This window comes from Vavraia culicis (genome assembly GCF_000192795.1).
Source record: "Vavraia culicis subsp. floridensis unplaced genomic scaffold supercont1.14, whole genome shotgun sequence".
Lineage (NCBI taxonomy): Eukaryota > Fungi > Microsporidia > Pleistophoridae > Vavraia > Vavraia culicis.
This window is the reverse complement of record NW_007360617.1, coordinates 39,899-64,357: the sequence shown is the minus strand read 5'-3', so window position 1 is coordinate 64,357 and position 24,459 is coordinate 39,899. Positions and strand designations below refer to the sequence as shown.

Here is a 24,459-nt window from a genome sequence, read left to right as displayed (position 1 = left end):
CTGTTCGTTATGATAAATTCTCGGTTCTTATCAAGACTTGAAGTTCTTTCAATTTCTTTTATGGAAGAAATTTGACATAAATGTCAAAGTGCTATCCATTAAGGAAGGAACATTAATAAACCGTAAAAATACGGTGCTATATTTCATAATATTGCATAATGCTATGTATTGTGTTCTTAGCTGGTAAGAAATAGCAGTAAAATGATACGGGTGCAAATAAACAAACAAGCTTTTTGTGAAGAACGAAAAAGCACGGAGCACTTCAACACCGTTCTGTAACAGAAAGTGAAGTATATTGAAGAGAGGATAAATACCAAATTTACCAACTAATTCAGTTGCACCTCACGTGTCTTACGAAGAGTTATTGAAATCAGCAATATTTGATTAAAATTTACCTGTCAGTACTAAGCGTGTATCTCTACGGTGCAAAAAGACACATTTTCGTGAAAATACCGTTCAATATTTAGCAGCGGAAATAAACTGTACAAAAAATATTGAGATGAGTGAATACGATCTGTTGGGTATTGTAGGCATTATAATGCCATATTTTCCTTTTTATCACAATAAAGCAACAGCACATGATAAGAATACGTTACTATGCTTTTCTCAGTCACGGGCACAACTCTTTGCTCCGTTTTCGTACGTAGTACGCTTTATAAACAGTAATAACCAAATTATCTGCTAATACAACACGTAGTACGTTCCAGTAATTGCTAACATGCACAAGCTTGGCGGTATTAAAGGAGTAATCTGCACACAAAAATATTCTAGCGACTGTAACACGATATAATAAATACCAAAACATAGTGCAGCATGTAAGTGATATATAAACGCATTTGTAACAATTAAATTGCACCAGCTTTTTTGTCCGAATTTATGGTGCAGATTGCAATTCTATTTCCTTTCTGCGTAATTTTGCAAAAATTTGTTCAATCAGCGTGGTGCTTAAAATTTTGACAAATTAAAAATAATAAACACAAACGCAGATGTGCAGCAGTGTTTTCGATGATGAACACGCAATGCTATGTTGATGACACGTAATTATTCGTGGAATAACGTGTACGTTGACGGTTTTGTATTTGTTAAAATCACCAAACGGTGATTTACAGAACGTATTTGGTAAAAATACGGTGCAACTTACGTAGTAACACCGATTCGCACGGTAAATCTACTTAATCATTCATCTATCGGTAAATGTACATGTGATACATTTCTACTGATAAATTGAACTGCGAATTCGTAGCGAATATCCAACACAAGCGAAACGAGTAGACCATTCCTTTTTCATTTATTAAAATTGACAAAGTTAAATTTATGTACTAATACGGTAAATGAAAAATACTCTTTGCTCTCGTAACGTGTATAAATGCGAAAAACCTACAAGCTGTCGTGTTATCACTTGAAAACGGATTGTTAATCATGAATTGCAAAATCATGATTTTGAGTGCGGTGACCCATTTCATATTTTTTCACCCTGGTGTGCAAAAGGACCAAAAACACCGCGAAATGACGTATTCAATCCTTTATAGAAACATAAATGTTAGTAAGAGAGGAACAGTCGTGCTGGAGAACATTAATCTTGGTGTAAGGGAGCATAAGCTGACGGCAATCATGGGATCATCTGGGGCAGGCAAGACGAGCCTGCTGAAAGTGTTGAGTGGACATGAGATAAGTGGTGAAATCCTTATGAGAGGTGATACTATAAAAGATACGCGGTTTATTGAGATGGATGACGAGGATTATGCTGATGAGGATCCATCCGCACCAGATATGCAGGACGGAAGATCGCAGTCATTAAAAAGTAACGGTGTTTTTTCGTCGATGTACGGCATCGATACGCTGAAAGACTTTAGACTGGTGGACAACACCTACATGAGAAACGTATCGGCACTCGTCTACCAGTCCGATGTCTTGCCTTCCTTTTTCACTGTTAACGAGTATCTCACCTTTCTCTGCAAGCTGAGCGGAAGACCACTCAGCAACATAGACAGCCTACTCGCTGAGTTTGGTATGCTGAACAGGAAGAACTGCTTGATTGGAGAGACCGATAACGGGATAAGCGGCGGACAGCGAAAGCGCCTCAGCATCATTGCCGAGTTGGTGGCAAAGCCAGACATACTGTTTTTGGATGAACCAACTACCGGCCTAGACGTATTGAACGCATCCACCGTCATAAAATCGCTGAAGAACCGCGGAAAAACGGCGGTTCTAACAATCCACCAGCCGTCCTCCAACCTGTTTTTCATGTTTGACGACCTCATCGTGCTGCACGAAAAGCGAATTCTGTTGCACATCTGCACCGAAGACATTTTGAAATGGCACGAGGATAACTTCTTCAAGATGGGCCAGATGGTAAATCCGGCCGATTACCTCTTCACCGACATCTTAAGCACATGCCATTTTGAGGACGGTTCGTTTTACCGGATAGTTAAGGGCCGTAAGCACAGGATAGTGGGCTGCACAAAGAAATCGGAGTATGTGTACGGCACGAATCGTGTCTTAGACAGTTCGTTGGAGATGGGCGGCGCAGAGAATGAGGCGGTTAGCTCACGATACTCAGACACCAACCGCGACGAGCACCCCTTCGGTGCAACAGATGGCAAACAGACGGGCCACAGGCCCGAAAGGCCCTACAAACAGCGTTCTTTTGTGCACGAGTTCCTGATCCTGACCGCACGTAATTTTAAGATGCTGAGCGGGAATCAGCTCCTATGTTTTGCGCGGGTGATGCAGGCCACCGTGACGAGCATCATCATAGGAACAATTTATTTAAACATCAACAGCACTGAGCAACTCGTGTCTGAGAAGAACTCATCGGGCTTGTTGTACTTTCTTGTCATCAACATGATGTTTACGTGCTCGTTCGGTGGTGTGAGTGCATTTTATAAGGACGAGCACCTTGCATACCGAGAAACAAGGAGCAAGAAGTACGGCATACTGTGCTATTACCTGTCGAAGCTGCTTGCCGACCTGCCATTCGTCTTCCTGTACCCTGTTATTGTCTTTACCGTGATATACATGCTCGCAAATCTCTCATACTCGTACACACAGCTTGTGTGCTTTCATTGCACCGGTCTAACGCTGAGCTACCTGTGCCACACGGTCGGTCTGCTGTTTGGCGCTGCCTTTAAGGACCATTCGGTCACCCTGATAATGCTGCCGACCTTCATCACGCCCATCGTTACCATAAGCGGATTGATGGTCAGCACGGACAGTCTGATAGGGCCATACAAGATGATGCAATACATCTCACCAACGAGATACGCGTTCAACATCGTAATAAAGAACCATTTTGAGGGGGATCCAAGTGACGAAATGCTACGAGGGCTGGTCAACAGGTTCTGTTCGATCAGGACGTCCTTTGCTGCTTTGTTTATTATGATAGCGTTCTGCATAGTAACCGGATATTTCATGTTGAGATGGAAAATGTACCGGCTGACCAAGTGGTAGGGAACATGCAACAAGCACTACTGCAATGTTTGCACAGTACTACACATGCCTAATCAATCCTTTGGGCAGGCAGCAGCTGTGTAGATGAGATATGCACTCCAAACATGAAATAAACTTTTTACCCGTTTTCTGTGTGTTCGTGGAAATACAATCCTCATTTTGACATTGGCAAAGTGCGCCCTGAGAAACGGCCACATTTCCATTGCTGTGACTGGCCAAGCATTTCTTGGCACGAGGAGATTAGTAAACGTACTTTAGTCAAGAAAGGACCACCAGGACATTGAGGTGTGGCAAATCGGTCAGATAAACTTGTTTTATACGCTTGGTGCGTAAAACTAAGCAAACAGAACTGCACGTGACACGACGTGGCGTTCCTTGGAAATGTAAGCGTGCCGTACCAACCGTATCATTTCGCAACAAGGCGTAATTAACCATTTTAACAGAACCAGTCACCGTTCATACTTCACACCTCGCAAACATTTTTTTTGGTCCTTACCAACGAGCGGGCGTCTTTGTAAAATTTATTCCCTCCATTCTGCAATCAATTGCCCTGCAGAATTGGGATCGCCTCCAAAACTGAAGCGATTGATAGGGTGAGCCGTTATACCGAGTCTGTTTTGAAGAGCATGGTGTGTTAGCACAACTGTACCAATTTTTGATACGAAAATGAAAAATGACCAGGCAATCATTTTACGAGACTTTTCTTCAAAGCCTTTTATCCACCAAATGCACATTTTTACATCCTAGCACCCCAAAAACATCTTTTATCACCAACACTGGCGTACAAATACGATGTTGTGCCTGAAACAAGAATTAGAAAATTTTTAACGTGTGCTACGACACTCCGATCACAGAGCGGTGCAGAAAACTAAGCAGAAGCTTTTAATCAATCAGACAGTCCCTTCAGGAACTCTACTAGCATTGCACACGGTCTGCCAGAAATGTTGCCTGCAAACAGGGTGGTATTGTCGGTGCCCAGCATTCCAGCAATATCCAGGTGCACAAAGCTCTTCATCGTCACAAATTCCTTCAAAAATATTGCTGCGCTGCAGCTGCCAGCCTTATAACCACAGTTCTTCATGTCGGCCACATCCGATTCCATGCATTTCATGTACTTCTTATCCAAGGGCATCCGCCATCCCTTGTCCTCAACAGCCTGACCTGCCACCCTAATTCTCTCGCAGAGCTCGTCATCCTCGGTGTAAATGCCGTAATATTCGTTTCCAAGCGCGACCACACACGCGCCGGTCAGTGTCGACGCGGTCAAAATTGTCTTGGTATTGAACTCTTCGGCCAAGTTGAGCGCATCAGCAAGAATAAGCCGGCCCTCTGCATCGGTGTTGTTGATCTCAACGCTCTTTCCGTTCCGACCCACAATAACATCGCCGGGCTTGTTGGCATGGCCGCTCGGCAAATTTTCACATAACGGAATGATCACTTTGATATTGACACGCATTTTCTTCTGGGCTGCTGCCACAATGCTGGCAAACACAACAGCTCCGCCCATCATATCGGCCTTCATATCTTCCATTCCTTTCGAAGGCTTGAGCGAAATACCGCCACTATCAAAGGTTATTCCCTTGCCAACCATCACCACGTCGTATTTCCTGTCATCAGCAATCGTTTTTGTGCCGTTCTTGTTCTCGCCCGCGAGATCAATGCGCAGCGACTCGGTGCTTGCCGGTCTCAGGGTTGTTTCGGTATTTAGCGACCCTGTGTCACCGGCATCATTCAAATTTCGTCCCAGATACGTAAGCACAACCAGCTTGGGCTCCTCATTGCTACCCCTTGAGACGGACAGAAACAGATTCATCTTCATGTCCTCGATTGCCTTCCTGTCATAGATATCTGTGCCGATTTCCAGGTTGAAGTGCGAAATCACGTCCCTGACGTATTCGGTGAACAGCGTGGGTGTCATCAGATTTGCAGGTGTGAGCGAAAGGAACCTGGCCAAGTTCTGGGCACGCGCCCTAATCGAATCAGCGTTGGTAATATGCGGTGTGCAGCTTTTCTTCTTTATCATAAAGTCATACTTAAAACCGCCCAACAGGATGCCATCAGCAGCCGCCTCCACCATGTCCTCACAGTCAATTTCTACGTTCTCCACTTCGTATTTCTTCATTTCCTTGAGCGCCAGAGCTGCAGCATTGCGGATGTTAGCGTACGTAGGTGCCTCAACAGCACAGTATATCCGTTTTGTGATAGCGTCAATCCGGGTATCATCCTTTCCACCCGCCTTCATGAGTGTCAGGAACGATGAGTCTGTGTGGGCAGATAGAACGGTGTAATTATCATCCTTCTTCTTGTAGAACACCATAGTAAATGGTTTAGAGTCTTTCTGCTCGCTGGTGTAGATCCGTTTCCAGTCCAGAAGCATTTTTAGGGGTGCCCCACTTCTGCGATTTAGGTTGCAACACGTAAAAAGCATTAAATGGAATTGTAGGTAAATTTGCTGCTACGTCACCAACAGCCACGCTCACACAGTGCGTAAAATGCAAATTTAGCTCGTTATAACAACTTTTTGCTCAAATTTAATTAAGCCGAATAAACTGCAATGACACCAAAAATCAGTTAATTAATCAGAATTTACTTAACAAATAATTAAATTATCGTTTTTGAAGGCTATTTACCATGTCACACGTGCTGAGAATACATGGGCCGCAAACAACCTGGCAAACAAAACAACAGCAATGCAAGAAGGTGTGTTTTAAATGATAAATGAGAAGAACACACCGTGTATGCGAGCGAGCAGGTTCATTTTCGTATCGTGGTATTTACCGCTTTGGATCTGCTTCTCAAAACGGACAGGCACAGGGTGCAAAAGAGTGCTCGTAAAGGCACTAAAAATTGCCAATGATCAATTCTCAGCTAAATTACACAAATATTGCTGATATGTACTTTTCCATCAAAAATATGTTAATCTACCCTTTCATATCACTGCTGATATTTGCTGACCTGGTCCTGCCAATTATGTAATGATCCACTATGAACTTACCAAAAACTTATTACGGAAGTTTCATACTCGATATAAAGAACAGATAATATGGTTGAGATAGGAAGAAAAGTCATTTGGTTTGCATTTACTTGATTGGCACGTTTCTATTCTGTTTGGTTCTTTCCTTCTCTGGTTGTGCGTAAAATATTTTACGAATTGAACAAGATTTGAAAGTGTTCACGGTGTTACGAGCAAAAAGACGCGAATCAAGGCGATCATAACGGTTCGCAGCAGCGGAGTGATAGCAAATTTGCATGAAAACAAGAAGTGTGAGAAAGTGGTAGGAACAAATCGTTGTTGCTGCACCAGTAAAGAATGATGGTCACCATCTCAGCTCTACACCCATCTGCCAACCACTCTCTCGCAGTAACTACACATTTAGTTGTACGCACCGCTTGTAAATGACGGGAAGCAATTGCAAACTACGATGCAAATCGCAAAGCTAGGCATTTGAACCAAACAATTCTTTTCATAGCTTACTTTCTAAGTCCTGCTGCTGTTCCACCCCCTCAATGAACGTAGTGCACAAAACTGGTACCAAGTGTTGAGCAACTAGCCAAAATAAATTACCTTTTAGGCTGATGAGTTCAAACCAGTGCCGTCTCATCAGGTACTGCAACGCATTTAATTAAATTCGATTCTCATACCGTCGTACGCCATGCAAAATCCCTCCAAAGATTCAACCTGCCCAACGTGATGTGATAAACCGGTCAAAATTACCTTCTTCGGCTTTAAAAGATCAGCGTACCTCTTTACGTCCTGCAGATTGAGATGTCCCCGCACGTGCCTGTCTATCGTAAGGCAGTCTATTATGAGCACATCCCTGTGATAAAACTCTTCGGGAATCGGATGCAGATCGCTCGTATCCGAAATGTAAAGTATTTTATCATCAAGAAGAAACGCTAGCGACTTTATTCCGCCATGATCAACCTCAAAAGCCTGCACTTTGATACCACAGATCTCTTTGATCTGCTTGTCGCCCAGCACATTGGGATGAAAATACCCCCTGTGACCCGCATCACCCGGTTTTACGAAGTAGTACTCGTTTGATTTTTTGATGTAATCAAGCGTGAACTTGGACGAATATACGTTTTTCTTTCCCGTGCACATCATCAAATACGTATCAATGCCACCGATCGCATCGGCATGAGGATGCGTAATTACCAGCTCCGGTATTGCTGTGTTTTTGTACATGGACAGATACTGGTTGTACTGGGTGTAGAAATGCTTGCCGCAATCTATCAGGATGGACGAAGCGTTCTTGTTGACTATAACACTTACATTTGTGCGTTTTACCGTGTCGCACACTCTGCACGAGCCCGATAGCCGGCACTTGAGCGATGGTATGCCAGAGGATGGTCCGGTGCCCAGAAAAATTAATTCTGCCATGAGGCCGGGGGGTGAGCAAATCGCAATTTAATGCGCTGGACCGCCTGCCCGTCAACGTGGGCGTGCTAAATCAAACCGATGAATGGCAATAAATTTGATTGTGAGTCGTGTGCATCAAAATTTCGAAAACCACAGGATCACTAAACGGAGTATTCCCGGTTTGTGAAGGAATGGGAAGAGAAGTAATAGCGTGCCAATGTACGCACGAGTTATGGTGTTTACACCTCAAGCGCGGTACTATCAGCGTAAAATGCTTTGACAGGCCGTTTTAATTATCACTGTCGGGAACAACATCCACCGTGTCCATGTTAATTAACGAAAGCCTCACCAATAAAAGCAAATCCTCCGCTCTCACCAGCACCAAAAAACTTAACGTAGAAATTACTGCACTTTAAGCCAACCCTCTGCCTGTCATGGAGGGGCAAACAGCAGTTTCACATCACCACGTCTTTGTTGAACTGCACGAACATCAGGATGATAAACGCGCAGTCAGCATTGCTGGTGCCATCAACTTTAGGCAGCTTATTCTCCGTGTTTATGATAAGTTCCATTTATTACTCAATTCGTGGTTTAACGCCTTTTCAGCATCACACTCGAATTTTTGTTTTCTTTTCCTTTATCGCGTTTACCGGTATTTGCTCCTAGCGGATCAGAAAGGTGTGTAGAACAAGCAAACGTGTCTTCGGTGGAAGCGTGCTTGTTCAAATGCAACAAACCGTGGTTTAAAAACATTTAAGACCGCGGTAAGCGGCCCTAAAACACAATTGAGTTATTGTTTGGGGTCATGGCAGCAGACAAACGAGAATTTAATGTAAAATGTTTAAAATTCGGAGTACTTGATGTTGCCCTGCACATATAACATGTCTTTGGACACGGTTGCCTGTGCACAGAGAAACGTGAGCGGCTGAACGCTCCTAATCAGAACAAATCCGGCCACGGGGCGAACACCCGCCTCTTCCTCGTTCTTTGCGTACGATATGGCAACAATGCTGTCCTGCTCAGCACCTGCAGGTGTGGCAACGCACGTGTTCATTTTTCTCTGGGCTCCTAGCGGCAGCGCACTCGTAGGAGGCACAAACTTTTCACCAACCGACAGGATCTTGAGCTTGTCCGACAGTATGAACGGCGTGTACTTGCCCGTCTTCCCATGGAAGTAGTTGTATATGAGCGCATTCGTTTTGGCTTTCTTTACGTAGCCATAGCACGGCACAAATTCTTTGTTCCGTGGTTTTATGGTGTGGAACATTCGTTCATCGCCCACCACTACGAAATTGTCGTTCCTCTCCTCTTCCTGCACCACACACTCGTTCGGAAAGATTATCAAATGCAGGTCGTTCTCCTTCGTGTGCCCCAACACCTTGCTGCACAGCATGTCGTAGTATTCGCGGTTTTTGATTTCCGTGTCACCGTAGAAGTAGCACAGCTTTTCGTTCTGCACGTCATCATCGTAGCACACCAGGTTTTCAACCAACATGGTGCCCATCACACCGGGAAACACAAGAAAGCCCTGTGCAGGGTCAATTTCGCTTACCAGGACCTTCTTGCCCATCCGCACACAAAGATTGCACAGTGTTTGGATGAATGTACATCTGCCGTGGCCCACCACGTAGTACGTGCCGCTAAGCGCTGATGCCAGGTCAAATACACGTTCTATGTTTGACATGCTCGTGTATTGCAGCGCTATGTCATCGTTTAGTTCGACCACGCACCCACGAAATGTTGTGAAGAAGAGAGTGCCTGTAAATGTGTACGGATGATCGGTCAGAAGCTCCTGACCGAGAATGTCTAGGCTGCCGGTTACTACCCGCAGCGTGGCGGGCGTCTTTCCTGTTTCTAGGCGCAGTTCGTGTAGAGCAGGCACCTTCACTTGCATGGGCAGAACAAATCGCAGTTTTTTGTTTTGTCCTGATTCGGCACCATTAAAGAGTTGTTTGTGTTCCGAGAGCACCTCAGTGGTGTTTTGTGCCCTGTTCTCCTGTTTCGTTGGTATTTCATGATCACGAAGTGTATTTCCGCTTCGTTCCCCCGAATTATGCTGTGCCATCTCCAGCCCGTCCTAATTTACTTTTTGTTCCCTTGTCTGATTTAAAGACGCTCTACACGCGGTTTTACCTGAGCATGTGGTGTTCGCAGAGGACAGAACATACTACGATAGCATTTAGTGTGTGTAAGGCATGGGTTGCTGAGCTGTTTGGTTGTTCGCGCCGTTGGTATGCGCAGAATTACCGTATGCACGCCCTTGAACCGTTCCCATGATTTATCCGTAAGACATGAGCAAACATCGAAATACGTTCCACAACAAGATGATGCACAACAAAATTTGGCAGGTATTCATAGCACAACGTAATTTACGGTGTGGCAGTTCACCGATTTATTTGGCGAAGCGGTTAGAACGGATAGTCCGAAATAAAAAACGTTTTTCTGTGGTTTATAATAGGATGAGCATGTTTGACTGCCTGGTATTTTCTTCTTTGTGGTAAAACAAGTTTTGTGGCACAATGCCAAACGAACACGCACGCTTATCGCAAAAGGGTGCTGCAACGGATCACAATTCACCGTTCGGTCACCAGCGGTAGCTGCATATTCCACTTGCACCACTATTCCGAGTCGTAAGTGCTGAAATGCTTTGCAGAACGCATATGGTAAATCATAGCTCTTCTAAAACAGGGACCGTCCGAACATAAAGTGCAATTTCTCGGTTATCTCCACGTTTGCAAATCAATGCGTGCGGTGCACATTCTCATCTCTTAGCTCTTGCCAGCATGCCCACATAACATGCTGTACCGAACTACTTTCAATTCACGTGCAGGTCCAACTCACCAAATAATGAAACGTATGCGTTCAACTGCTCCTCATAACACAATTGATGAACATTACCAGCAGAATAAAATTCTTTACACACAGCGAAAAGAGCAAAATAGGTAAAAATGTGTATAGCATATTAAAAAAGTAAAATATTATTTAATAGGTAATTTAACTTTGTTCTGTTGCACAAGCAGAAATAGCGCAGTTAGTGCTGCAAATATTTTAAAATATTTTATCAACAGAATTTGTACGCTCCTCGATTTTTATGTTGCAGCGTGCCATTCGGGTATATTGAGGTATATTTCATGGTAATTTAGAAACTACCGGCTAGAAGTACGCAGCATAGCTCGCTCTTCAATGTCACCACAAAGCAGTCTTATGAACTCTTGAAATGCCCATGAACAGATACAGCAGCACATCACAGCGGGTGTTTCGCGTGTGCTCAATGCTTGACCAGAGACACGGGTACGCCGCAATTTCAGCTACAAGGTACTAAAATGGTAAATCAAAAAGTATAAAAAAGAGGAAGCACTCTTAGCTCATGCTTGCTGGTGCAAGAAAAGAATTGAACATAATCATGGGATACATTTTGAAGTTTTGTAGCTCTGGCGAGTTGCAGGAAAGTAACCATTTGATATGTAGAGATTTGAAGGAGACCAGGTTAGAAGCAATTGCTATGAATTCGGGAGCAGCGCACCATTTGGTGAGTGTATACGATTACGATGCCGTGAGAGATGAACTTGGCGTTTTTCATGCCTGTGACAGGCGAACAGGTGCCGTGTGTTGCAGCGGAGAGGACAAACATGCTGAGAGCGTTAGTTTGGAAATAGCGCGGATGGACCGACGTGCAAATTACAGAGTGATAGAACTGCCGGTAACACGTGCCCTGTACTCCAAGCTGCAAAAACTGACACATGCAAATTTAGATGTGGATCTAACCGATATTGAAGTGTACCATACTTTGATGTGCCTGCTATTCTGCTGGGATGAGCCCGAGGTTATCGCATTTGTGATCTGCAGCCATTTCCAGAGCAACCCGAGTTCGTACCAACGGTTACTGGCATACGACGCAGAGAGGAACAGATGCGGAGGGAGTGGTGCTCAGGCTTGCACGTTATCACAGGCTCTTTTGCACTTAGGAACGGTAATACGCTCAGGCATAAGCTTTCACCTAGCAAGCAGCGAATTTTTTAGCGAAACCGCTTTCTCAGGACATCATGACAACAAGAAGGCACTATCAATGCGGCTGCTGCTGCATGAGTTGCAGGTCGGTGTTTTTATCAATTTTCTGTTCATGAGCAGCGCATTCTTAGCTGCCAATGACAGACTGCTAGCTGAGAAATTTAATTACGATGAGGACGTGTCGCGATTGGAGGTGCAAATTAATTTTTTGGAACAATCACAGTGCTGTGACGGTGAAGCAGATTCAAAAGCGGTGCTGCAACAAAGACTGGCGGGTGTGGCAGACTCAAAATTTCTAAAACTCAGAAATGTGGTCAGAATTGTCCTGAACCTTGGCACAATCGATTTTATGCCTCAATTCAACTGCTTAACAGGTTTAACCAACAAGCTCTCTGTGCGGTATTTTCATCCCAGAGAGCGCTGTTACAGCGCTATCCCATCAACTCTGCCCGAAGTAGAAGTATCGTTTACATCCAGCATATCGCAAGGCTGCACATGCTATCTGTCAAACAATTTAACCGTGCTGACCATTTCTAACGCAATGATCAGCCACAACCTCTCCTTTGAGCCCAACATGCGCGTTCTGAGACTCAAAAACACGAGAATATGTGACGGACAGTGTATCGTTCTGAACACGCAGCTGAAATTAGCAGAATTTGTGGATGTTAACGGTTCTATCAGTCCCTGCGGAAACGGATGCTGCGGCACGGTTTGCCTGGATCAATCACTCGGTGGCAGTTTTTCTTACGAGGTCGATGAAGCGAACAGCAAAGTGAAATTAAGCATCACCAGTGCTATAGCAGATGGTGTTGAGCTTGAGCACAATGTTACGGATATCGTTTTGGACTGTGTTACAGTAAACGAAGAGGAAGTGCTTACACTGAACAGCGGCTTCACCAGCTTATCGATTCACGGCTGCACAGGCCGAATTAACTTTTTAGGATTTATGAACCTTGCCGAGTTACCCTTTGCGCAGGATGTTGGCTTCGATTACAGCGTTGATGAAGGAGAGGGATCGGCATTGGTGGTGATTGATGGACTAGAACTCGATTGTGACACGGAAATGAATCTGCAAATTACTTGTACAGAGCTTGTGGATGTTAGGACAGGCACCCACTGTCTGTTCATTGAATGCCAAAATTATCCGTGCCGATTGAGCTTGCAATCATGTACGGGCAAATTCGTTCTGGCAGGAGCAAGGTCTCTCGAAAGGTTGAGCATCGTTTTAAATGACCAGGACAATTTTATTCTTGATTTTGAGGAGGATCTATCGATGCTTAGGCACTTGAGCCTCTCATACCACAGTATACACGAGAAACTGATAGAAAGAATCTTACGGCTCGGGGTACGCCTTGAGGAGCTGGTAATACATTGCTCTGATCCGGATTATGCTGAGCATCATTCCAATCTTGGTGCAGATGAAGCGCCCTTGGGAGAACAAGAAGAAACTTTAGATGGGATGGAAATCGGCAATGACCAGCACGAAGTAACTCAATCACCCGATAATATGGGGAAGAGAGTCTCAGATGATGGGCAAAATGTGCTCTTTAGACATTTTATGGAGAATACTTCCGTACAAAGAACCTTGAGATCGTTAGAGGTGACAGGCTTCGGAGTTGCTGTGTTTGGCTGTGAAACACTGAGTTGCTTTCTAAATCTGAGTGAGCTGCACATTTCGTTCTACTCGCGTGATCTCAATTTTATTTTGGAGAGTCTACCCGTAAAGATTAGCTCTTTAACTGCGGTCTGTAGAACCGGATGTTATGGCGGACATCAAAGTATGAACATAAGCGCGAGAGCCTGTATGAAATTGAAAGGACATCCTATGCTGAGAGTCCTGCATATCAACGGTTGTTCTATCGGTAATATCGAGGTGCTGCTAGAGAATTTACCAATGCAGCTCGAGTCGCTATCACTCACTTTGAGCAGATCAAAATATGGAAGTAATGGAAAGAGCCTGTCGAAGGTTTGTCTAGTTGAACTTATTTTGAATTTCTCCGATTGGTGTCCTTCTGGTTTACTACCTGGTGAGATGGACAAGCACAAGGAACTTGAAGAGCTTCTGATCTTTTTTTCAAACTATGTTCATCTTACGTGTGCCAAGACCGTGGTGTGCGCTTATAATGGTCAAGGCTATGACATCGACCTGAACAAATTTAATTTTTTTAATGGATGCAGCCAAGCGTAAAATGGCGATGCTTACAGCGATTGAAACAACTGTTACTCTGAGGAAGATGCCTGTGATTATTTGGTAATGATGCTTTGCACAGAGTCTATCACGACTTATGTGCTGAGGTCGTTCTACGGCTGCAGCATACCTTTTTGCTGTGCTAGGTTGCTGCACGGGTCTCTTCATCAAACAAAGAGCAGCCGTGGTCAGTCCCAGCAAACCAAAAAAGCAGTTTTCTCGGATATCGTTGCTATGTGAGGATATAAATAAATGATTGAGTGATAAAACGGCCTGTTGCTCCTACGTATGCATTCTTCTGAGAACTGTTATGAGCCTTCAATCATGTCAGGCACCAGATGTAACCTTGGTGTTGTAAGGGCTTGATCGCATTCCCATGTTGTGGTTACTTCTACGGCTCAAGGTCATTAACTGTTCTGTTAATGGAGAGCCACGATAATGCATTCTTTCTTCTAAGCCAACATTTTGCTTCGCTTCCGTTCACACCACTTGTTTTACTCGGTAAGGATAAAAAATCAGTTTTTGCTAAAACTGTGCTATTTCTGCATTGTTGGTAGAGAATAGCTGAGTGCCCCTGAGAAAAGACGAAGTATTAGGTGTATGATTCTTTATTACACGCAAAATAAAAATGAGCGGATTTGCTGAGGGGTGTAATAACGTATTTTCCACCAATCAGTCTTTACTTGCCCTTATTTTCGTGCCATGATGATACCGGATAGGGATAGAACCAAGCTTGTTTGATTGTTCCCATAGTTATGGCTGACTGACCGTACCATCTCATAAAGATAAAAGGGTAGAATAGCAGATCTGCCATGCAAGATTCGAAATCATGCCGTTTCTGTGCGCAGTAAACATAATCCTGCGTTTACTGATGTACCCGGCTGGACACCTTTGGTGCTCATGGCAAAACGACTTTGGTAGAATTAGAAAAATAGAGCAGCTCCGATCAGAATGAAATTGAGGTTCACAAAAAGGCCGTCTTAACACACCAGCTGAGTAATCCATGCCAATTACAACAGGATCACCAAATAAACACCTCAGACAACTTTGTCAGCACCCTGTATCCGAGTAAAAATTTAATTAACCTTCCCCCTGATCTTCCTCTCCCAATGGCTTCTAACCCTGACAAGCCTGCTATGAACAGCACAGCTCACACAATATTGCAGTTTAACATAGGTCTTTGGCACCTCGTACGTCTCGTAAATGCTTGCTACCCTGATATCATCTGCAGCAGCCGCATCGATAAGATTCTTAACCTGGTATTTCACTATGCCTTTGTCTTTTGGGACCATTCGTGCGCAGTTGTCGCATCTTACGTTACCAGGATGTCCTCTGTTCTTCTTTGAGCGTCCGTTGTTTCGGCGTTTTTTCTCAATTAGAAAATCGTGCACTTACCATTTTGTACGGGGGTCATAAATTTTTTTTAAATTTTGTTCTGTACGCGAAGAATCGCGGGTTAAACTGCGCGGCAGGTGTGTTGAACAAAAATTTGATGATTAACAATAACACCCTACCTTACAACAAAGCGCTAGGTCAACACTTGCGTGGTTCTGATGGTTAACAGAGCAATCACAGGCGTATGGTCCCTTTGAATTAACTATACAAGAGCTTTAATTCATAGCTGCATATTTAAACTGACTCTTCTGTTTTTATTAGCTTTGGTGCGCGGACTATGTTCATTCTTTTGTCCAAACAATTTGCTGGGCAGCACCAAACCCGTTTCACGGAACAGGAAGTCACAGATACCAGCGAAGACTTGTGGTAATGACATATTCATCAAGACTAGTGTTAATGTCTGTAAGTACTTCATATATGGCACTCATTAGGGCCGTTTATTTCTCATCGAATCTTTCTCTGGTTATTTATCCGGTTCAGAACATAAAAATTAGTTTTCAGAGTTGAGTAGAGCATTTCTGCAGCCAGGTGCAAATTTCCAAGTGTGGATAAGCTCTGTCACAATGACAAATCAATAACTTACTATCCTGCTTAGGCTCGCAGTACACGTTAGAAAAGCAAATAGGTGCTCGGCAAGGATAAAATTTAATCGTATTTATTTGCTGTTTTTTGCTTCTGGACGCACAGTCTTTGCAGCGATGTGCTTTCACTAAAAGTACATTTGTTTATCTCTCAGGCAATACGCTACGGTTTGCAATCTCCGAATGGAACGGTGTATGATCGGATCGCTGTGTTCGTTTACAATTAATGGTTCGCTGCGTACGATGTGATATCAAACAATTGAGTACTTCGCTGTGTGATACAAGGTGGTGTAATTAATGATGTAATACCAGTATTAAGCAGTTCAATGATGTAACGGCACTCTAAGCTTGCTGCCAATTGCTGTTAACATCCGAGTTGTACATTTGTAATCGGTTACCAAGATCGATGCTGTAAAGAGCATCATGGCAACCAAAATGTGTTGTAATTGTCGATAGAACACTATGCCATAGATATAGCAGAATAAAAGGCCTGAAGAAAGCATCACGATTTCGTTTCTTTCATTTTTAGTAAATGGTGAAGCAACCGTGTGAAATGCAAAAACCGTTGTAGTCTTTCTGTTTTGATCGGCTGAGTTCTCAGGTAAAATAATTCTGACTTTAATTGTTTGAGACAAGAACTGTCATGGCACTGAGTTCAACGTGCTAGAAAATTCGTTTTGTATGTGAAATATGGCAGGTGAACAAACCAATGGCCAGAAGCCCTCCAAGTTTGGTACCGGTCCAGGCATTAAGAAAGGATAAACGAGCTCGGTACGTTTTTAAAAATACCACCGGGTGTTTCTCAGCACACGCTTCATACCGGTGGCACGTTGGTTAATATGATATTACAGGGATTTCCTTGTCTGAAAAGGCACAATCCGGTGTAATCATAGCCCGAACCTGCTTATTCCGTTTAAAACGATGTTTTGTGCTAATATCGGTGCAAACAGCTTCTTATACTGTTGCACGCCACATTTATCGCAATGATACGCTGATAAATACCAAGTTGCACAATTTTTGGTTCATTTGCACGTTCTTACACGTTCACTCAATTGTAGTAATCGGCTGGTCGTGAAGGCTTGATGAGATGAAGTGCCATCTTAACCACAGGTCAACCGATAATTCTTTACAAACCAACACGTAGCATATTTAACTGTGACTGCGTTGTCATATTCTACGAATATTACCGTTCCAACACTTTAACCATTATTTCCATCAAAATACTTCGCTATGAATTGTGTAAAGCAATCGAGCGGTAGAATATTTGCAGATAATACTACGTCTTTGTGCTAACACTGGCGAGCATCTCTTTAAGCAGCGATTACGCCATTTGTTCTTAATTCCACATCGTTTATAGAAGTATCAAACGATGTTTGAGCACGGCACTCTTCTTTTAGCTCTACCATAGGAGGTACTTGCCATACTTTGCGTAGATTTACCCGGCTGCTCCTTGGTACTTATTACGGTAGATGAGCGCAAGACACACGTAATGTGCAGGTATGTCCCTCGTATTGCGTTTTACAAAAATATACTTCTCTTCGTTATGCACACGGTACGCTCAAATTGCTTTTCACCTTTTTTATTTATAAAATATTCAATAAGCACTCCTAAACTGATAATTAACTCTTTTTATCGTTATTCGTCCGATTCGGCGATAAAGACATTTTATTGTTCAAAGAACAAAAAAGCGGCAAAACATGTATCACTCCACATTCCGCTCCGAACTACTCACTCATGTATTCATCACCGTATACCACAAATTTGTGTGCAATAGCTAATTTCTGTGCACAAATACTTGAGCTCGTACTAAAATACTCTTTTTACAGCCAAGTCCCGCTTGCCCACTGTGCTTTCACTTAATTCCGCATTTTTACCAATGCAGTAAATTGAAAAGTATTTATTGATGTGATATGCACCGCAATGGCATGTTCAAATTCGTATTGTGGTTCATTCTTTGGTTCACAAGACCATCGCTAGAGAAACTGTTGCAGAGTAAAGATGTTGAATTCGAAGTAAGTAACGGCAAATTTACTGAGAGTATCAGAATTAACCATCAAATCATCAATATGATACAGAACAGATCTTTGAGAAAAACGATGGCGGCCTATTTGTGCTGTTTTAATAAATTGTCTGATTTGTTGTCCAAGGCTGTGCTAAAATATTCTGGTGATATACCAGGGCTTGATCTGAAGTTCAAGGCAAACACAATTCGAATGATTGGGGCAGCCATGTCGAGCAGGCGAACGAAAAGCGGAGGTGCCGAAATTGTCAAAGTGGTAGAGCTGCGGACTGATGGAAAATGTCCATCCCATTACAAATCGGCAAAGAATGCCGTGGACGAAACGCACAGCATACCTGCAACTGATTTATCGCCACAAAAAAGAGTTGATCGTACCTCGGAATTAAATCGCGTATATGAACGAACGAAGCCGTCATTAGAACAATCGGAGGGAACTAAGCGGTGTTTAGCCCAAGCACCGGAAAGAGACGGCATGGCCGTATCCGATTCAGAAACAACGGCACAACGCTCACAGCAACAACTCAGTTCGGCAGAAACAAAGCACGATCACATGGGATGGCAGCTCGGACACCTGAAGCAACGGAGACTTATTCGGCCAGAGCAGCTGAAACAAGCAAAACCAAACGAAGAATGTCCAGAACTTGTTACAAAGGAGGAAGCACCTATGCCGCATGCCCGTTCAGATGGTGCAGTCTACGAAACAGCAGCAAAATCAGAGGATGAACGCAATACTTCAGTGTTAGCAGACTCAGAAACGATAATAAATGATGAATCACACGCTTCTACAGATCAGTGTTCAGTACCGATCGACGTAACACGTCCAGCACAGAAGTTGGAGCCGAGCTGGTTGAACAATCCAGAACAATTCTTTCGGCAAAATGCATTGGACACTGATCGTAACAAAAGTGTTGAGAAGTATATCGTGCCACAAAGACGGGGCAATTCTGGTGTATTTGCGGCTTCTGATTGCTCGTTTTCTCCTTTTGGCACTCTTTCAAAGAAATGTGAAAGAAAGAACAGCGTTTCTCAGGAAAATTATCGGCAAACGCTCAGCAACACCACAACTTCGGAGAATAGAAATGCCGACTCAGGCCACAAAAATGATAAAGAACGGGTTTCTAGGGTCAGGGAGTTTCCTCAATTTGCACCATACACAGGTAAACAGGCTTTAAAAATGGACTCGAGCACTTTCGTACGTCCTATAAACGGTAAAATGCAGAATACAGCAGGATCATTGCCAAATGGTCACGAAAAATATGCTACGGTCGTACAAAACACTCATGTTCGGTTCGATGTCACTCAAGTGTCAGAGACATCCTCATGCATTGGAACAAACCAAATAGCTCCCAGCAATGAACCGACTAAAAGCGTAGAACAGGATGATTCGGCAGTCACATGTACGAAATCAAGCGAGAACGAGCAGAACACAGCACCACCCGTGGAACAAAGTGGTTGTCAGCACCTGAGTGGTGAGTCGTGTTGCCGACCAGCATCATCTGTGCCACATGAGTTGGACACCACTGCCGGGCCAAGTGCCACAGGGAATGTTGATATTGCTGCCAATCCGAATTACTTAGCACATTTATCGTTTTACGCATCGGCGAACAAGGAATTGATTAAGACCTTCCTAGCAAATCTTAGAAGATGCTCCGCTGATTCACCTATGTTCGGTTCAATCCAATCGTACGAACTCGCTTATGACACAACGTTCTAACCAAAGAATAAACATGGACTTGTCATACCCGTTTTATCAGTTGCCAGAATACATGAACCTTGTTCAAAGGACACATCTCTCTGTCCGCTGCCTATCCATTCACAAATTGGTAAGTTGGAGATGAACCGTGTGGTATGAACGGACTGTTCACCAACCAACATTGCTGTTAGTGTGCGATCGTTTCACTGCTTTGTCTGTGCACGAGACCTGCCAATCGAGAGTGTTTGAGCTGTCAGAGCAGTTGAATGATCACAAACTGTTAATTATGATCGATTACTTCAAATACTTGGCAGTGATACAAAGTTAAAGCACCGATTGGCGAAGAAAGCGGAGCATTTTGACGAGTGCAGATATTCTGCTGTGTATGAACGGTTTCACAACATATAGCGTTATTAAATGGTGTTAAACGTTATTAAATGGTGTTAAACGTTATTAAATGGTGTTAAATGTTATTAAATGGTGTTAAATGCTATTAAATGGTGTTAAATGCTATTATATGCGTTCATTGCTGTACATGGTACATACATTGCTCATATACCGTGTGTTCTACTTTGTTTGCCATATTGGGCAATAATACCTCAGCATTGTGGGACATGCCCATGAGCAGCGGATCATCTGTAAATTTAAATGGCACAAAAACTTAAAATTGCTGTTTTCGCTATTTATTCAGGTGTTTACACTAAATTTAAACACGATCATACGGTGTACTCATTTTTACTGCCTGTGTACAAAAATAGGAAGTACTTTTAATTTCCTTTATTATTTGTACCAAACTATCCGTGCAAGAAGATGGAGTAGTAAATTACGGAACAAGCTCTTCAATTCCGAACCAGCTGTGCAAATTACCAGCTACCATAGATAAATTGCACTCTTTAACCCTGTGCCATCAGCATTTCTGCCATTAAAACACGTAAAGTGCGCACTTTAATTTACAGTTTCTGCTACTCGGCATATTTTGCACATTTATAGCTCAGTAGCGGTGGTATTCTCTGAACAAATTCTCTATGTCACAGCGTTCTCGTATCAAAGAGGTGCATCTCATTTTCTAATCCGTAACAGCGCAAATCCTTTGGGTGTATGAACGAGTAAATTGCTATTTTCACTGTTCTATGAATTAAATTGGCAAAGGATTGGTCTGCAACCATTGCACCGCAACAAACTGCCCTAAGAGACTCATAGCGGGAACAACCGCCCCAATACCTAATTTGAACGTACTTGCTCCACGATTACGATACGAACACGTTCACTGCCGCTGTCAGCGGCTCAAAGACTTATTAAAAGATTCGTTCTCTCAGATGTTAATACCGGGTATAATGGCCAATTCCTCTCACAAACACGCGCTACCGCTTCGATACGCTACATTTAGCGTTATACGTTCTTCTGTTCACGTACTAATTTGTTTGCACGCGATGCACAACGAACAAACCGCACATCAACCATTTCCTGATCTCACCAATCGACCTTGTGGTTCGAGGCAGCGGTGCAAGACGTGTTCCTACGATTTGTACGAATGCGCTCACATCCAAAACTTTCCTAGCCATTTTTTGATGTATTAACGAACCGTTGACCTATAAAATCGATATGATCGCAATTCATGATCAAATCACAATTAATTTAATTAACGTTCTTTGCTGGCCGTGAACAAAATTTGGAGTTAACGTGCTGTAACCGTGTGTGAAAAGCGCTGTTGGGCCCAAATACTCCTTTTTAAGACGCGCCCTATTTTTTGTTCGTTTTCCTGCCAATCAATCACACGCAGTGTAAAAGCACCAGACAGGGCAAACCTGCGTGCTACCCGCCCTCTCCACGATCTGATTGCACCGCTTTACCGTGTAATTTGAGGAGCTGCAACGAGCAAATAGTGATTTAATAAACGATCGAACAACAGATATGTGCTATAAATTAATTATCGGATCAGTTTTATGGCACAATTGGTGCATATTTTTGGAACGAAGAGCACTTGCTGCTTAGAAAAAGCAGTTCTAATTCTTACCGTGAACACGGTCCTACGCACCATCACCAGGAATTGTTGCCGTTAAGCAAGCAAGCCTATTTTTGCCCGTTTTAAGCACCTTTTAAATGATACATTAACCGTAAATGTACAAGCAATTGATCTAGAATTTATCACAAAAAAGGTATAAATACGTAGCGAAAACGCACCATATGCTGCACACTTTCATTTGCCTTGCTGCTATCGCTTGCGCAAGAATATGTCTCATCGGCGGAAGACCCAACCAACCCCCCAGCCAAATATGCCGTGAGCTAGGATGCCCAAGTGTTATGGCCACAACGCAGAACCTACCGCACTTACTTGATGTTCTAAGACGGTCAGGAGTTGAGGCAGCCGCTGTAAACGGATGGAACGGTGTTTACAGCGACCTTGTTCTCAGATCGAATGGCGCATTGGCACCCTACAACCCCCAAACAAACAACGCCAATGCCGCCTTCTGTGTATTTGGATATCAACAACCTGTCGGAACACCAGTGCCAGTCCCCTGTGCACAACCCTTACAGCCAACCTACCGCCCACCAACCATAGAGATCTCGTCCGCGTGTCTCAAGCCTCAGCAGCCCCACTCCCAATTGACGACCTTACAGCCAACCTACCGCCCACCAACCATAGAGATCTCTTCCACGTGTCTCAAGCCCCAGCAGCCCCACTCCCAATTGACGACCTTACAGCCAACCTACCGCCCACCAACCATAGAAATTGCATCTCCCTGTCACAGGCCTCAGCCGCATTCCCTGCCAGGCTATCCAAATGTGAACCGGTGCCTATTCAACATGAGCAATCCTTCCTATGATGACAGAATGTCACCAGACAGAAATACACACGCAGAATACTCAGATGTAGATGAGCACAGTCGCTATTCGGAACCATCGAGTGACACCAACAATGGTTTTTACAACCAACGGCCCCGGTCGCGGAGTCATTCAACCAATCAACTGTGGCCATCACCAATGCCCAAATGTCTACCGGTGAACATCTCAGCCTCTAGTCCCTGTGGATCAGTTCTGCCCAAGCAATGGCAACGCCATTGCTATCCAAAGGAGCACCACAGAAAGCCATTGTACCCGCTGATACGGTACAACTACAATTTCAACTACTACTACGTTGTCAATCCCTTTGAGGAGAACAACCATCCCAGCTTGTGTAAGAATTCGTACGTGTATCCGTACAAGAGGCACAGAAAGAGAAGAAAATGTCCGTTGATCCGAAAGCTTGAACATTGCATACGGTGCAAACCACATGAGCGGTGCATGGGGGAAGCATCGTTTTGTGATCCGTGCCAGAGAAAGGGATTTGATGTGAAAATTTGTAAAGAAAAAGAGGAAAGGAGCGATGAAAGATGTAAAGATAGATGTGAGGAAAGAAGTGAAGAAAGATTTGATGATAGAAGCGATGATAGAAGTTCATCTCACTGCCGTTTGAAGAGAGAAAGGGATTCGAGTGAAAGATCGATGTTCGAACGCGAAGGGGCTATCGCGTAGAGCAGGAGTCTGAAGTAAATAGAAGTACCAAAACCTTTTTATACCACATTTTGTATTTAATGCAGTGAGCGCGCTCGTTCTACGACACGCCTTGCTTTTGTTCCCATTTAATGCGGTAACGCGGTCAGGCACAACAAATGGACCAGAGAGAATTCGTGCAGTTCATGGATAATGGCAAAGCCCTTCACCAGGCGCATCCTCGAGCAGTTCATGAGAGAATTCGAGCAGTTCATGGATAATGGCAAAACACTTCACCAGGCGCATCCTCGAGCAGTTCATGGATAATGGCAAAGCCCTTCACCAAGCGCATCCTCGAGCAGTTCATGGATAATGGCAAAGCCCTTCACCAGGCGCATCCTCGAGCAGTTCATGGATAATGGCAAAGCCCTTCACCAGGCACATCCTCGAGCAGTTCATGAGAGAATTCGTGCAGTTCATGGATAATGGCAGAACGAGTGATCACAAAACTTAAAGCACTACAACACGCTCATCTCTCAGCCTGCACATGCCCATGCCGTAGAACACTCTGCGAACCGCCACAGGCACACTGAGCATAACAGAACCACTAAAAAGTACTCTTTTACTTTTATACAGCAATACACCGCATTTTGTACATGGCTGCTGTCTACGGTACGTGGACAGACTTGCTCATCGCGGTACGATTGCACCTCTGCTGCCTCTTCTGCTCCATCTCGCGCCCTACCAGCACCCTAACAAGCGTATTTCTTTGAATATGGTGCATAAAGTACACGCTGAACATCGATATGAAGAGCGCAAGCAGTAAGAGGAGGAATAGCGTTCGATAGGATGGTCTGAATCCTCGTTTGTATGCCATGATGGGCAAACGATTTTGAGAGATGATAGGACGGTTGAGATGACAGGTAAGGGTGCACACATGCATTTGCCTGTTGCACGTGTGGTTGGTTGAGAGGTTTTCAGCGAATTCTTCCCGGCTGCGAGCATTTCGTGCTAAAATTGGCCGTATGCGAGCGACTGCGTTTTTGGCAAGAATTGGACGAACAGTGTTTTGTTGCATTGGGCGATACGCCAGAGGATCCGTGGCAGCTAACAAAACCGTAATATTAGAGACGTGTGCACCGACATGAACGTAACGGCTAGCTCAGGGTTACACGGCAACTGCAGCATAGGTGAAGTCTTGTAGCAATTAATCGGTTTGAATTTGTTATTTTGTGTTTCATGACGTAAAATTTGGTCTTTGTGCAATTCGGCTGACGTTCCCGCCCAGAA

At 43.8% G+C, this 24,459-nt stretch overlaps 8 protein-coding genes across 8 annotated transcripts; 4 read left to right on the top strand and 4 right to left on the bottom strand.

Moving 5' to 3' along the window:
• Positions 1-1,419: 1,419 nt before the first annotated feature.
• VCUG_01020 (uncharacterized protein) lies at positions 1,420-3,576 on the top strand (the record flags this gene model as incomplete). The annotated part of the gene is made up of 1 exon (XM_008075849.1): positions 1,420-3,576. The coding sequence occupies one exon, from the start codon at positions 1,420-1,422 to the stop codon at positions 3,448-3,450; it is 2,031 nt and encodes a 676-aa protein (XP_008074040.1). The 3' UTR covers positions 3,451-3,576.
• Positions 3,577-4,305: 729 nt separating this feature from the next.
• VCUG_01019 (uncharacterized protein) lies at positions 4,306-5,827 on the bottom strand (the record flags this gene model as incomplete). Its single annotated transcript, XM_008075848.1, has 1 exon — positions 4,306-5,827. The coding sequence occupies one exon, from the start codon at positions 5,825-5,827 to the stop codon at positions 4,337-4,339; it is 1,491 nt and encodes a 496-aa protein (XP_008074039.1). The 3' UTR covers positions 4,306-4,336.
• An 844-nt stretch (positions 5,828-6,671) lies between these two features.
• On the bottom strand, positions 6,672-7,834 carry VCUG_01018 (uncharacterized protein; the record flags this gene model as incomplete). The annotated part of the gene is made up of 1 exon (XM_008075847.1): positions 6,672-7,834. One exon carries the CDS (start codon positions 7,832-7,834, stop codon positions 7,070-7,072), a length of 765 nt encoding a protein of 254 aa, XP_008074038.1. The 3' UTR covers positions 6,672-7,069.
• Positions 7,835-8,096: 262 nt separating this feature from the next.
• Positions 8,097-9,878, bottom strand: VCUG_01017 (uncharacterized protein; the record flags this gene model as incomplete). The annotated part of the gene is made up of 1 exon (XM_008075846.1): positions 8,097-9,878. One exon carries the CDS (start codon positions 9,876-9,878, stop codon positions 8,655-8,657), a length of 1,224 nt encoding a protein of 407 aa, XP_008074037.1. The 3' UTR covers positions 8,097-8,654.
• A 1,302-nt stretch (positions 9,879-11,180) lies between these two features.
• Positions 11,181-14,274, top strand: VCUG_01016 (uncharacterized protein; the record flags this gene model as incomplete). The annotated part of the gene is made up of 1 exon (XM_008075845.1): positions 11,181-14,274. One exon carries the CDS (start codon positions 11,181-11,183, stop codon positions 14,007-14,009), a length of 2,829 nt encoding a protein of 942 aa, XP_008074036.1. The 3' UTR covers positions 14,010-14,274.
• Positions 14,275-15,060: 786 nt separating this feature from the next.
• VCUG_01015 (uncharacterized protein) lies at positions 15,061-15,401 on the bottom strand (the record flags this gene model as incomplete). The annotated part of the gene is made up of 1 exon (XM_008075844.1): positions 15,061-15,401. A coding segment is annotated over one exon (316 nt), but the record flags the coding sequence as incomplete, so codon positions are not given.
• A 2,494-nt stretch (positions 15,402-17,895) lies between these two features.
• Positions 17,896-19,719, top strand: VCUG_01014 (uncharacterized protein; the record flags this gene model as incomplete). The annotated part of the gene is made up of 1 exon (XM_008075843.1): positions 17,896-19,719. One exon carries the CDS (start codon positions 17,896-17,898, stop codon positions 19,717-19,719), a length of 1,824 nt encoding a protein of 607 aa, XP_008074034.1.
• Positions 19,720-21,882: 2,163 nt separating this feature from the next.
• Positions 21,883-23,211, top strand: VCUG_01013 (uncharacterized protein; the record flags this gene model as incomplete). The annotated part of the gene is made up of 1 exon (XM_008075842.1): positions 21,883-23,211. The coding sequence occupies one exon, from the start codon at positions 21,883-21,885 to the stop codon at positions 23,209-23,211; it is 1,329 nt and encodes a 442-aa protein (XP_008074033.1).
• Positions 23,212-24,459: the final 1,248 nt, after the last annotated feature.